The sequence below is a fragment of the Geotrypetes seraphini genome, chromosome 13, assembly GCF_902459505.1.
Source record: "Geotrypetes seraphini chromosome 13, aGeoSer1.1, whole genome shotgun sequence".
Lineage (NCBI taxonomy): Eukaryota > Metazoa > Chordata > Amphibia > Gymnophiona > Dermophiidae > Geotrypetes > Geotrypetes seraphini.
This window is the reverse complement of record NC_047096.1, coordinates 58,090,232-58,103,628: the sequence shown is the minus strand read 5'-3', so window position 1 is coordinate 58,103,628 and position 13,397 is coordinate 58,090,232. Positions and strand designations below refer to the sequence as shown.

General features: G+C 48.1%; 1 protein-coding gene across 3 annotated transcripts in view; it reads right to left on the bottom strand.

Annotated features, from left to right (window-relative positions):
- The window catches only part of ETV4 (ETS variant transcription factor 4), a 117,958-nt gene that overhangs the window by 32,526 nt on the left and 72,035 nt on the right, over nucleotides 1–13,397 (bottom strand). For all 3 annotated transcript variants that reach the window (XM_033917293.1, XM_033917292.1, XM_033917294.1), the window contains 3 exons: nucleotides 9,794–9,955; nucleotides 8,618–8,862; nucleotides 490–555 (listed from right to left, as the gene is read on the bottom strand). In XM_033917293.1, coding sequence (XP_033773184.1) covers nucleotides 490–555; nucleotides 8,618–8,862; nucleotides 9,794–9,955 — 473 coding nt within the window. The remainder of the gene's footprint in view (nucleotides 1–489; nucleotides 556–8,617; nucleotides 8,863–9,793; nucleotides 9,956–13,397) is intronic.

The following is a 13,397-nucleotide window of genomic DNA, read 5'->3' as shown; positions in this document are numbered from 1 at the left end:
AAATTTATCAATTTTCATCACTGCTTGGTTTGTATGCAAATATTCCCCCATTTAAGTCTCTGGCACAGAGTTGCCCAGGTATGCCAATCCCTTTTTTCTCAGGAATATTTTGGAAAATGTTCACTTCTGTCCTTCTTCAGGGCCATTCCTGCAACTATGGTCCCTGACTTTAAGGGTGCACACGCTTGCTGAGTGCTTATCGGTCCATTCTTCAAGTGTGCCAGTTCCAAAGGGACCACATTGCAGCCTGAAGCCATTCACTCTTCTGCAGAGTTAACTTCTTAGTCCATTTGCCGTGAGCCAGAAACACCTTTTGTAATTGCTGATCACACCACAGGGGACTCCCAGACAAGAGCTAAGAGTCGGCCCCACTTCTTGTAAAGTCACTGCAGAACTGTAGATCAAAGGCCCCAATCGGCTGGAGAAAAATTCTGTGCTGCACTTTTAATTTGGGGAGAGGGAGAGAGAAAGTTAGGAAAAACAGCCTACCTTCGGCTCCTGCGGGGTTTGGGTATCCTTCGATATTCATGTAGACTGAAGGACAACCAGGCACATCTGTAAGGGAACAAATGTGGGCGTGAAGAAAGGATGCTATGTGAGTTTATCTGACAAAGGCACGTTCATACCATAACTGCAAGAGCCTGAACCAATGCTACAAGCTGTAAGATTGCCTTGTCTAGAGTACAGTACTCCCCCGAAATTCACGGGGGTTCTTTTCCAGGAACCTCCTTGAATTTCAGGCAGAGGGAGAGGGCATCTGGAGCACCGGCGGGTGAAGAAAATCCCTCGGTCTGTTCCGACCGCCTCTTCCTGTAGTAAAATCAGGCTACACCAACCAGGAGCTGCTTTGACACGCAGTCGATTGGTGTGGCCTGACTTTACAACAGGAAGAGGCGGTCAGAGCAGACCGTGAATGAGTGAGTCCGCGAACCGCAAATTTGCGGGGGAACACTACTATGTTTCAACTTTTCTTTGTCCTCGTTTCCTTTCCTTCCCTGCACAGTTAATCTTCCCTTTCATTTTCGTTCCAATTTCTTTACTTCTCTTCTAGTCGCATCGGTAACAAAAATCATATGCACGAATACAGGATGTCCAGTGCTATACTCGGAGAGACCCCCCCAGGATAGAGATTTGGGAGTACTTGTAGACAATTCAATGAAACAGTCCATGCAATGTGCGGCGGCGGCGAAAAGGGCAAACAGAATGCTAGGAATAATTAAGAAGGGGATCACGAACAGATCTGAAAAGGTTATCATGCCGTTATACTGGGCCATGGTATGCTCTCACCTGGAATACTGCGTCCAACACTGGTCGCCGTACATGAAAAAGGACCTAGTACAACTCGAAAGGGTCCAGAGAAGAGCGACAAAAATGGTTAAGGGACTGGGGGAGTTGCCGTACAACGAGAGGCTAGAGAAACTGGGCCTCTTCTCCCTTGAGAAGAGAAGACATGATCGAAACATTCAAGATATTGAAGGGAATTGACTTAGTAGAGAAAGAAAGACTGTTCACCCTCTCCAAGCTGAAGAGAACGAGAGGGCACTCGCTAAAGTTAAAAGGGAAAAGATTCCGTACAAACGTAAGGAAGTTCTTCTTCACCCAGAGAGTGGTAGAAATCTGGAACGCACTTCCGGAGGCTGTTATAGGGGAAAACACCCTCCAGGGATTCAAGACAAGGTTGGATAAGTTCCAACTGGAACAGAACATACACAAGTAAGGCTAGACTCAAATAGGACACTGGTCTTTGACCTAAGGGCCGCTGCGTGAGCAGATTACTGGGCGCGATGGACCACTGGTCTGACGCAGGGGTTTAATCCAGTGCATGCTGTGACTCGTAGCTTTGCTTTTATTAAGAAATGCAATAGGGAAATCAGAACTACAAATCCCAGCATGCACTGGATTAAACCCAGGACTGGATCAACTCTGTCCTGCAAATTGGGATCCCGTTAGCCTTAAATTAGTCAGAAATGTTAGCTGACTAGAAGAATATTATTACAGAAATTTGTGGTGCATGCACACACACACACAAGGGGCAGAGCATTGTCAAAAAGACACTGCGAGATTATAGCCCCTGTATGTAAAATTCCATTCAAGGTCCCTGTGGGCTGATGTAGGCAGTGCGGCATCTCACCAGCTCACCTTACAGGGTGGGGAGGGCGATGATCTCAGCTGCCTCCGTGCAGTGAAAGAGTACACCCCGGCCAACCCAATAGGGACTTCTAGTCTTTCTTATGCCCTCCATTTTGTGAATGAAATTCCTGCTGGTCTATTCAGTAGGGAGGTGGGGGTGGAGGTGAGGGGCCTGGATATGCTTTAGGAGAGGGATGAGCAGTTCAAGGTCACATAACGGAATCCTCAAAGCTGCAGTGAAATGCTTTGACAAGTTCTTCAATCTGTGATGGCTGCAAAATAAAGGAATCACTTGTAGAAGGAAAAAACAAGGTCTGATAGATTTGTAATTTTAGCACAAATAAAAAAAAGGTAATGCTTTTCAGTCCAATTAGGATGTGCCCCACAAGAAGTCTGCATTTGCAGCTACCCAAGGTGATTAAAATCTGTCCTCTCTCTCATCTAATCCAGTAATCAATGCCCTGGCACCAGTGCACTCTCAGCCTGCCTGTAGGTGTCACTGTTGAGCAATGGCTGTGTCTTCCTTCCTTCCTCTCAGGGATCTAAGAGCACTGCTTTCTCAGTTTCTACATGTCCAACCAGCCTAATGAGCAGGCTCTAGGAGCTAAACCCATGCTATTTCCTCAAGGTTAGGCCACAATGCTACTATCAAGTCTATGGGCTCTCTGGAAAATAGAGACAAGAAAATAAGAGTTTCCAAGCTTTCTTTTGGCAATGAATTACTCCTGAAGAAATACTGCATTTGTAATTTGCTTGTGCAGAATTCCTCGCCTATGTGGAAACAGGAAGCTGTCAGAGTGAAGGCTGTGGGGAGGGCACCAATGTTGCTTATGCATTGCTGCTAGCTACCGCTCCAAGTATTAAAAATACTTTCAGAAGATACATCCAGGGGTTGGGGCTTGAGAGGCCCAGGGAGATGCTGGATCGCTGGGGAGTGGAAGGGGTATTAGCGTCTCTGCAATGGACAGGGAGCTGGGAGAAGACCTGCTTTTCCCTGCCTGAACATGTGCAACCTCTAGGTAAGCTTCCTTTGCCGCTGGGGGATCTGGGCCAGCTTAACCTATGGACTGATGATGTCAGAGACTCAGGCATTTGGTGCCCTTTGCTGCTGGCACCCTGGGCCAGAGCCCCACCAAGTCCATAGGTTCAGCCAGCCCTGGTTGTACCAATATGCTCTCTATCATGCAGTTTTCTTTCTCTCTTAACTTCCCCCCTCCCCTATTTCTCTCTGATCATCCAAAATCTCAGGTGTGACGGGCATGCCTCAGGCAGACCCACCAAGACCTTTTCTTCTGCCATATTCCACCTACTCTGATGTAACTTATTGTGGGTAACAAAGGAAAGAACCTAGAAGGTCCGGCCAAAGGCAGCCTGTTTTCATCTCTGCCTCCACTAACCATCATGGGAAAGGGATGGAGAGAAGCTGGGCCTGCATGTGGGGGGGAAACAAAGGAGAAAATATGTTAGACCTGGGGGGTGGGAGACGCAGGGAGAAAGGGGAGAAGGCAAGAACATAAGAATTTGCCACTGCTGGGTCAGACCAGTGGTCCATTGCGCCCAGCAGTCCGCTCACGCGGTGGCCCCCAGGTCAAAGACCAGCCCTACCTGTGTTCGTTCTGGTTCAGCAGGAACATGTCCAACCTTGTCTTGAATCCCTGGAGGGTGTTTTCCCCTATAACAGATTCCGGAAGAGCATTCCAGTTCTCTACTATTCTGGGTGAAGAAGAACTTCTGTACGTTTCTACGGAATCTATCCCCTTTCAACTTGGAGAGACTTGGGAGTAGTGGCACTCTCTAGAGTGCCCTCTCGTTCTTCCCACCTTTGAGAGGGTGGACAACCTGTCCTTATCTACTAAGTCTATTCCCTTCATTATCTTGAATGTTTCGATCATGTCCCCTCTCAAGTCTTCTCTTTTCAAGGGAGAAGAGGCCCAGTTTTTCTAATCTCTCAGTGTACGGCAACTCCTCCAGTCCCTTAACCATTTTAGTCGCTCTTCTTATGTATGGCGACCAATGCTGGACGCAGTATTCCAGGTGGGGACGTACCAAACCCCGGTACAGCGGCATGATAACCTTCTCCGATCTGTTCATGATCCCCTTCTTAATCATTCCTAGCATTCTGCTTGCTCTTTTCGCTGCCGCCACGCATTGTGCTGATGGCTTCATCGACTTGTTGACCAGTACTCCCAAGTCTCTCCAATTACTGCCCCGGACATCTTGTATTCGTGTATGGGATTTTTGATACCGAGGGGAGGAGTGACACTGGACCAATGCAGGCATGAAGGGAGCAAAGGGATAGGGACACATAAGGGCCACACTGGACACAGGAGGAGAATAGGGATGCTGGAAGACAAGGGAGAACAAATATTAAAAAGGAGGAAAGCAGAAGAGAGACACTGGGACCAAAGCAATGCTCAATTGAAAGGTAGAAGGAGCATTTTTCTTAATTTAATTTTATGTCAGTTTTGAGAAAGGTGCATCTCTAATGTCCGTCGTCCTACATTTTTCTATTTCTTTTACTAGGACAGGTTTTCTAAATAGGCTCTTTGCAGTGTTCGTTTGCTGGAGCTCTGAAGGGGGACCCCCTCTCCACATCTGCCCAGGAGACATGGGGTTATAGGGGCCCATTCAGTCCTAGCTATGCCACTGTGTACTGGGTCCATCTAGCCCAGTAGTCGGCTTCCAACAGTGGTCAGTCCAGGTCACAGGTATAAGTAAGCACCAAGAAAGGTTTCTCAAATATTATTTGAAAATATTAACATGCGGTCTCATGACGGTTTGGCCTAGTGTTAAGACTCAGATGAGCAGAAATCTTGATGCACGAGTTTGGTGCTCCTTCCCCCCTCCCCAAGCTTTCAGTGACTCTGGGCAAGTCTCTTCACGTCCCTGGGCCTCAGTTCAAAGGAACAAACGTTAGACAATCCCACCCATGACTTTTGTTGCATCTTACTCCCTGTATCCTCTCATATTTTATTCTAATACAAGGTTGCTTTTTCTGTATTTTATTACATAATTAAGAATGAAGGGTGTGAGCTTTTTATTATGAACACACTCCTGAGTTGAGCATGCTGTCTGTATGTAACAAAAAAAGAATGAATCATAAGTGTTCCACCTTTCTATCATTTCATTCTTCCGCTGTGTTTACAAAGCTGGTCACCCAGATTCTTCTGGATGAGGCAGATGTGTAGTCTTATTCTAAGAGAAAGGACATCACTCCTCCAGCCAAAGCTAACATTTTTAATTTATCCCCATGGGAGCTCTCTGTGACTGATGGGCTTGCTTTTGAGTAAAAGATGAAAATGTGACAAGGAGCTGCCGTGGGAATGGAACCTGGTTCTCAGACCATCGCACCAACCACTAAGTCTATTCCTCCACTCCCGTGATGGTGCTTACGTGCTGCTGCAAGACAGAAAACTCTAGAAGGCCTAAAAGCAAACAAATCCCACCCAATTCCTCATGCTTTATGAAATGTCTTTTTATATTTTCAATTTCTCTGCCTGCTTCCCATACTGACTTTTCCAAGTAAAAGTAACAAACAGCTGGAGTACCCTCCAGTAAAACAGCTGCAAGTGCAGGCTTTTGATACCATGAGCCCAGCCTTCTAACCTATCAAAATATGCAAACTCAACATACTGCCAATTTAATTGATTCAGGCAGATCCTCATTATCAAGATGCAGTACTGCTTTTTCTTTATGAGACTAAAGAATACCCATCAGGCCCAGGCATGTTCCCTCTATACAGAGCAGTGCAAATAAATAATACAAGACAAAGAATAAGGAGAAAATTAAAACAGACCTCACTCAAACAACCAGGCTTTGTGACAAAGATGGAAATTTTGATAATGCTAATAAAGAATCAGATACCTACATACTTTGCACCTTCTAAAATTAATCAAAACTGACCCCATCATTTTTTTTATTGTGCTAGGGATGGCTTAATATTTCGTTAACAATAATTGAAATCCTTTTCTGACAATGCTACCATAAGGCCTAGATGTTTGGGAGAGATCTGATCTAAGTCCATGGCCTACTATATATTGTATATACTTTAATATAAACCTATATGAATATAAACCAAGGTAACCTTCCCCTCCCCCCAAAAAAAGGGGGGGAGGTTAACTCAGATATAAACCAAACTCATGTCAGTCTCACAAGGTTACTGTGGGAGTGAGTGGCCTGAGGTTGTGAGTTTAATCCCAACTGCCCACTGTGACTCTGAGCAAGTCACTTAATCCCTCCTTTGCCCCGAGTACCACAGTTAAATTGTGAACCTGTAGGGACAAAAAGGGAAAATACTTAAAGAGTACCTGATTATTATTCAATGTATTGTAACCACTTTGGCTGAATCTCTTCATGAAAAGATAGTTAATAAACATAGCAACCACTGTGGGAACTCATGTCAGCCATTTTGAGTAGTGAGACTGCATGGGGCAGGAGAACAGAAGGATTGCTTTTGACCTGGCTCACTACTGGACAACAGGACTTAAGGTAGGCACAGGGAGAGGCCCACAATAGGTCTGAGAGGGGGAAGTCTCAAATAGAAACTAAGACCCCCATTTTTGGGCCATTTATTTTGCCCCAAAATCTAAGTTTATATTTGAGTATATACAGTATTGTTTATTGTGAGCATCTATATCACTACTAATGACTGGGGAGTCAATTCAGAGCAATTTGCATAAGCTTCTGTAGAGGTGTTACAATATAGAGTTACAAAGAGCTTCTGCGAGGTGTTACAATACAAGGGCTTTATACAGAGCTATAGGGACTTTGGTCGCAATGTTACAATACAGAGTTAATACCGACATAATTATGTCATAATCAATCATCCTACTTATGTTACTGCCACATCAATCATCCTACTTATATGCATATGTTTATACCAAATCAATCGTCCTACGTATATTCACTTACACTTCTCCCTCGGTATTTGCGAGGGTTAGGTGCAGAGCCGGACCGCGAAGTTTGAAAAATCGCAAATAACTTCTTGGCCGGCTCTGACCCACTTCCACCTCCCTCCTGCGTCCCCAGAACCTTACCTGGTGGTCTAGCGGTGAAGCGGGGCACAAGGAAGATCGCTCCTGCCCCGCTTCACCGCTAGACCACCAAGTAGGGTTCCAGGGAGGCTTAGACGGCTTAAAAATAGCCAAAAAATGAAAATATTTTTTGTGTTAAAAAAAAAAAAAATCACGAATAACTGATTTTGCGGATACTGAAACTGCACATTTGTAGGATTGCAGCTAACTACACAATATTTACACACCTCCTAAGAAGGTTGGCCAATTCAACTAAATAATCTATGTTTTATGTTTATCTTTGAAATATTATCTTCCTCAGAGTCTAGTTTTCTGGGCTTCTGGGCTATTCTGGGTGCAAAGGTACCCCTAGACCACGTTATCTGCATTAGGTATATGATTGAAACCATGGGCATAAATTTGGGAAGTAAAGCTACCTATTTTCTTCCGAAAATGCTTTGCCAACCGATTGAACATGCATTTCTACACCAGTGGTTCTTAAACTGGGCCTCATGGACCATTCAGCCCATGAGTTTCTCCAGGATATTTATTGACTATGTGCAAGATATATTTGCAAACAAGTTCCATACTAACCGCTTTGGCCCGGATTCTATAAACGGCATCCTGATTGTAGGCGGCCAACTGCTGCCTAACCAGACAATCGGGACGCTTATTTCCTACTCCCGAACCTAGGGCTAGGCGTGGTTTGGCTCGGAAGTAACCTTAGGCGGACCTAGGCGACCAGCGGGAGACATGTAGAAGTAGACGCTGATGCTGAGCTTATCGCGGCAAGGGATCTCCCTGCTGCGATAAGTTTAGCAGCCATGGCTGCCCGTCCCCCCTGAACAGTCGCGGCAGGAGGGATACCCAGTCTCTCCTGCCAGACACTCCCCCTCCCGGTAGATTGCGTGGCAGAAAGGATGCTCAATCCCTCCTTCCGGAACCCCCCACACCCACCATAGATCACCCTATGGGAGGGGCCTAGGGGATCTAGCCAATCAGAATCTTAGGCCACTTCCAGTACATCTCAAAATGCACTGGGAGATGGGCCTAAGATTCCGGTTGGATGAGGGGTCTTAAGCGCATGGGCATCCCTCCTGCCATTAGTCTTCGCGGGGTGGGGATGGGTTGCTGCTAAACTTATCATGGTAGGGAGATCCCTTGCCACAATAAACTCAGCAGCAACCCGATTCTGTAACCAGCATCTGTAACGTGGACGTCGGTTAAAGAATCAGGTTCTTTTAGGGGGGCTTAGGCACAATTCTGTATAGGACGCCTGTGTGAGATTCTCAAAAGCCGCTTAGGCTGCTTCTGAGACCAGACGTCCTATACAGAATCCGGGCCTTTGTGCCTATTCCTTTTGAACATCCTGAAAAAAATAAGAGAGTAGTTGGGTTGTCCACAAACACTACACTGAGGCCCAATGTTCCACAAAAAAATCAAAAACGCTATATAATTCGTTCCATAGGTCATACCAGAATCATATGCATAGTCCGTCTGCTCCTGTTTGATCAACATGGTGGCTGGGTATCGGGGGCCTCTGCTGGCGTTCATCTGGTTTGCCGGCTCATACAACGGGTCATGGTATTCTTGTTTAAAGCCTTGTTGTGGGTAAGGAGGATGAGAGTCTGACACCTGGCGCTGGTAGGGGACTGGTGATTCCCGGCTCATGCCCTGAGAGACCGGAAATGACTGGCACATTTCCACAGGCTGCTGGTATCTGGAATTAAAGGGGAAATGGAATTACAAAACAAAACTTTTCTTAATTGGGCTTTAAAATCAGGTGAGAACTCCAGATTTTAGTCATATTTTTCCACCACCATTAAAATACCAAAGTGCAGTTACTGGCCTATAGGACTGTCACATCATGTGGTATTAGAAGGGAGACTTTTGGGCCGTTTCTGGTTTTAAAATTGCAACCCAAAGTAGTGTGGAATTTGTCGTACCTTATTCTACCCATTAAAATAGGATTGGCAGAAGCGGACTGCCTCCCCTCACCACATTGTTCATCCCTCTCCCAACTTTTTTATTTTTATTGTAATCCGCCGATTCCCTCTTTCCCCATGTTCCCAATAGTTTTTCTTCACGTTTTGACTTTTGATTGTCTTGTTTTGACTCTAATTTTTAAAATTTCATTTTAAAATTTTAATTTATTGTAAACCGCTTAGATATGCATCTTGGTTTTATATTTGCGGTATATCAAATAAATTGAACCTGGGCGGGGGCGGGGGCGCTGGCACCTCTTCACTCCCCCATGCCACACTCATGCCCTCCCCCCCCCCCCCCGATACTTCTTTGTCAGCATGAGCAACTACACTAGCCTGTTGCTCGCACCAGCCTGGCTTCCTCTAAAATCACTTCTGGGTCAAGGGACCAGGAAGTGATGTCGGAGAGAAAGCCAACGCTGGCGTGAACAGCAGGCCTGAGAAGTTGCTCACGCTGGCGAAGCTTTAAAGAGGGGGAAGGGATGGTACAAGTGTGGTGTGGGGGTACAGGAGTGTGGGTACTTCCCGGACATCTCCTACCCTCGCTACGTCACGGGTCAGAATTTCAGGACTCTCTCCTGGAAATGAAGAAATGAGATAAGAAGCAGGCTCTCACTCTCACTGTCATTCCCACCTCCCCAGTTTCCCTTGCACGTGGCCCATTACCCTTGTTCCATGAGGTAAGCTCGCGTGGGAAGAGACTGGGAAGATGAGCCCTGAGGGCTCACGAAGCTCCGGTCCTGCCTGGAGAAGTGCTGAAGGGGGGACATCTGTGCCCTGCCCTGAGTTGGTGACTTGATTCCAGCTGGTCTGTTTTGATCGTAGGCACTGCAGACATCAAATAATAATAATAACTTTATTTTACTATACCGCTACAATCTTGTGACTTCTAGGCGGTTTACAATCAAGATAGCTGGACATTCAGCGAAATACAATATTATAGGCAGATATTCAGAGGAGATACAGTGAGCAGAGATTTTAAGAAACCAGAATACAACCTTTATGTATTTCATGAAATTCATCCGTATAATACAATGAGCCCAATATTCAAAGGATTTTGCTCCTAACTTTGAGTGCTCTTTTCATAAATTGGCCTCTGAAAATTTACTGGGGAGGTGTGCGTAAATATTTGCTCAAGATTCTACGAACTCTTAAAATTTAGGCACGTAAGAGAGTGTGTGGTGCAGTGGTTAAAGCTACAGCCTCAGCACCCAGAGGTTGTGGGTTCGAACCCATGCTGCTCCTTGTGACCTTGGGCAAGTCGCTTAATCTCCCCCATTGCCCCAGATTGTGAGCTCGCCGGGACAGGGAAAAATGCTTGAGTACCTGAATAAATTCACGTAAACCGTTCTAAGCTCCCCTGGGAGAACGGTAGAGAAAATTGGACAACAGGGGCAGATTTAAGGTGGAGAAATAAAAGGTCCTATTTTACTAAGTTTTCTACCGCGGCCTGGAATGCTAAATATTCCAAAGGTCATAGGAATTCTAGGAGTGTCGCAGCATTTAGCACGTCGGGCCATGGTAGAAACCTCTACTTCAGAGGAGGGGGCGTTAAAAGTTTAGTACTGATTTTCAGCACTGGGCTCAAATCAGGTGGAAGATAAATTTTAAACTCTTAAAGGTAGGTGAATTTTTCAGCAGAAAAGTTATGCTCCTAAATCTGGCTGAAAACAGGGCACTCATAGCCTAACGTAGGAACATATGTTTAGGAGCTCAGCATTTTCTAAATATTGGGCTCAATGCAAACATTCAGCAAATTGCAGTGCTTTCGCCAAGTATGACAGCTTATTTGTTGAATTGAAATGCGAGTTAGTTAAACAACGGGCCTAAAAGTAAGCAAAGCATTCCCATTTACCAATTCACATCCGTTTTCAATTCAGCAGCACAAGATAACAGTCCTGTTCCGAGGCACAGAATACACTTCCCCTTCCCCATTCGCAGTTCCTGCACTCGCGGTTTCATATACCGTATTTTCACGCATATAACGCGCGTGTTATACGCGTTTTTACCTACCGCGCATACCCCTCGCGCGTTATATGCGTGAGCGCGGTATACAAAAGTTTTAAAACATAGTTCCCACCCCGCCCGATTCACCCCCCCAGCAGGACCGCTCGCACCCCCACCCCGAACGACCGCTCGCACGCGCTCCCACCCGCACCCGCATCCACGATCGGAGCAAGAGGGAGCCCAAGCCCTCTTGCCCGGCCGACTCCCCGACGTCCGATACATCCCCCCCCCCCCCCGGCAGGACCACTCGCACCCCCACCCCGAAGGACCGCCGACTTCCCGACAATATCGGGCCAGAAGGGAGCCCAAACCCTCCTGGCCACGGCGACCCCCTAACCCCACCCCGCACTACATTACGGGCAGGAGGGATCCCAGGCCCTCCTGCCCTCGACGCAAACCCCCCTCCCTCCAACGACCGCCCCCCCCCCAAGAACCTCCGACCGCCCCCCCAGCCGACCCGCGACTCCCCTGGCGACCCCCACGACCCCCCCACCCCCCTTCCCCGTACCTTTGGTAGTTGGCCGGACAGACGGGAGCCAAACCCGCCTGTCCGGCAGGCAGCCAACGAAGGAATGAGGCCGGATTGGCCCATCCATCCTAAAGCTCCGCCTACTGGTGGGGCCTAAGGCGCGTGGGCCAATCAGAATAGGCCCTGGAGCCTTAGGTCCCACCTGGGGGCGCGGCCTGAGGCACATGGGCCCAACCCGACCATGTGCCTCAGGCCGCGCCCCCAGGTGGGACCTAAGGCTCCAGGGCCTATTCTGATTGGCCCACGCGCCTTAGGCCCCACCAGTAGGTGGAGCTTTAGGATGGATGGGCCAATCCGGCCTCATTCCTTCGTTGGCTGCCTGCCGGACAGGCGGGTTTGGCTCCCGTCTGTCCGGCCAACTACCAAAGGTACGGGGAAGGGGGGTGGGGGGGTCGTGGGGGTCGCCAGGGGGGTCGCGGGTCGGCTGGGGGGCGGTCGGAGGTTCTTGGGGGGGGCGGTCGTTGGGGGGAGGGGGGTTTGCGTCGAGGGCAGGAGGGCCTGGGATCCCTCCTGCCCGTAATGTAGTGCGGGGTGGGGTTAGGGGGTCGCCGTGGCCAGGAGGATTTGGGCTCCCTCCTGGCCCGATATTGTTGGGGAGTCGGCGGTCCTTCGGGGGGAGGGATGTATCGGACGTCGGGGGGGGCATCAGGCTTTCAGGATGGGGACAGACCTTCAAGGGGGGACAGTGCACGGAAGTCAGGGGGGGTGAACGGAGAGTCGGGACAGCGCACGGAAAGTCAGGGCGGGCGAAAGGAGCGTCGGGCAGCATGCGCGGTATACCCGTGAGCGCGGTATACCAAAGTTTTTGTACATATCATCGTGATTTCTGCGCGCTATACCCGTGTGCGCGTTTTATACGGGTGCGCGTTATTTGCGTGAAAATACGGTAATCGCGATTTTTTATGGGGAGGGGGAAAATTTAAAAAAAAGTCTTCATGTAAAAAAAAAAATCCATCTTTTTTTCCTCCCTGCCACCTTCCCGGCCTTACCTGGTGGTCTAGAGGGCTTTCAGGGCAGGAGCGATCTTCCTACGCTCCTGCCACGTGCAGATCGCCATGAGGAAATGGCTGCTGGGAGTTCCCGTAGTCTCTCTCAGAGCCGGATAATCGCGGTTTTTCAGCATTCGCGGTCCAGCTCTGCCCGTATCCCCCGCAAATGACGAGGGAGAAGTGTATCTGTTTGGGGGGATTCCAGTCCTGGAATCTAGTACATAAACCACTGTCTTGCAAACTTTCTCAAGCCTCGGCACGCTAAACTCAGGGCCGCGTCTGCAGGGCCTCCGGGCATGCGCAGACGTCGCCGTGATGACATCACATACATGCGTCCATGTCCGCGCACGCACAGAGGTCCAGCAGACAAGGCCCTGAGCTTGCTAACCCTGAGATTATTACGCCAGTGTGCGTGTGCGGCAGAGAGGAGGAGAGGCACCAGCTCACTGCTTGCAGCCTACCTGGAATCTCACCAGGGCACGCTTTTTGCAAAACAATGATGTAAACACACCAATTCCCAGGCAACAATTGCCAACAGTATCTCAAAGCCTAGGCAGCCTTAACAAGACATCAGGTCAAGCAGGCCTAGGTTTAGTTTGGGCAGCCCCTAAACATGAAGAGTAGTTCAGAGTCATTCCTGATGCGTTTCTAACTGACTTCTGAATCATCGCTCAGGCCTAGATACTTCTGTAAAGTTAACTAGCCTAATGGGACAGACATCTTGTAAAGGCTGTATAGGCCTTAC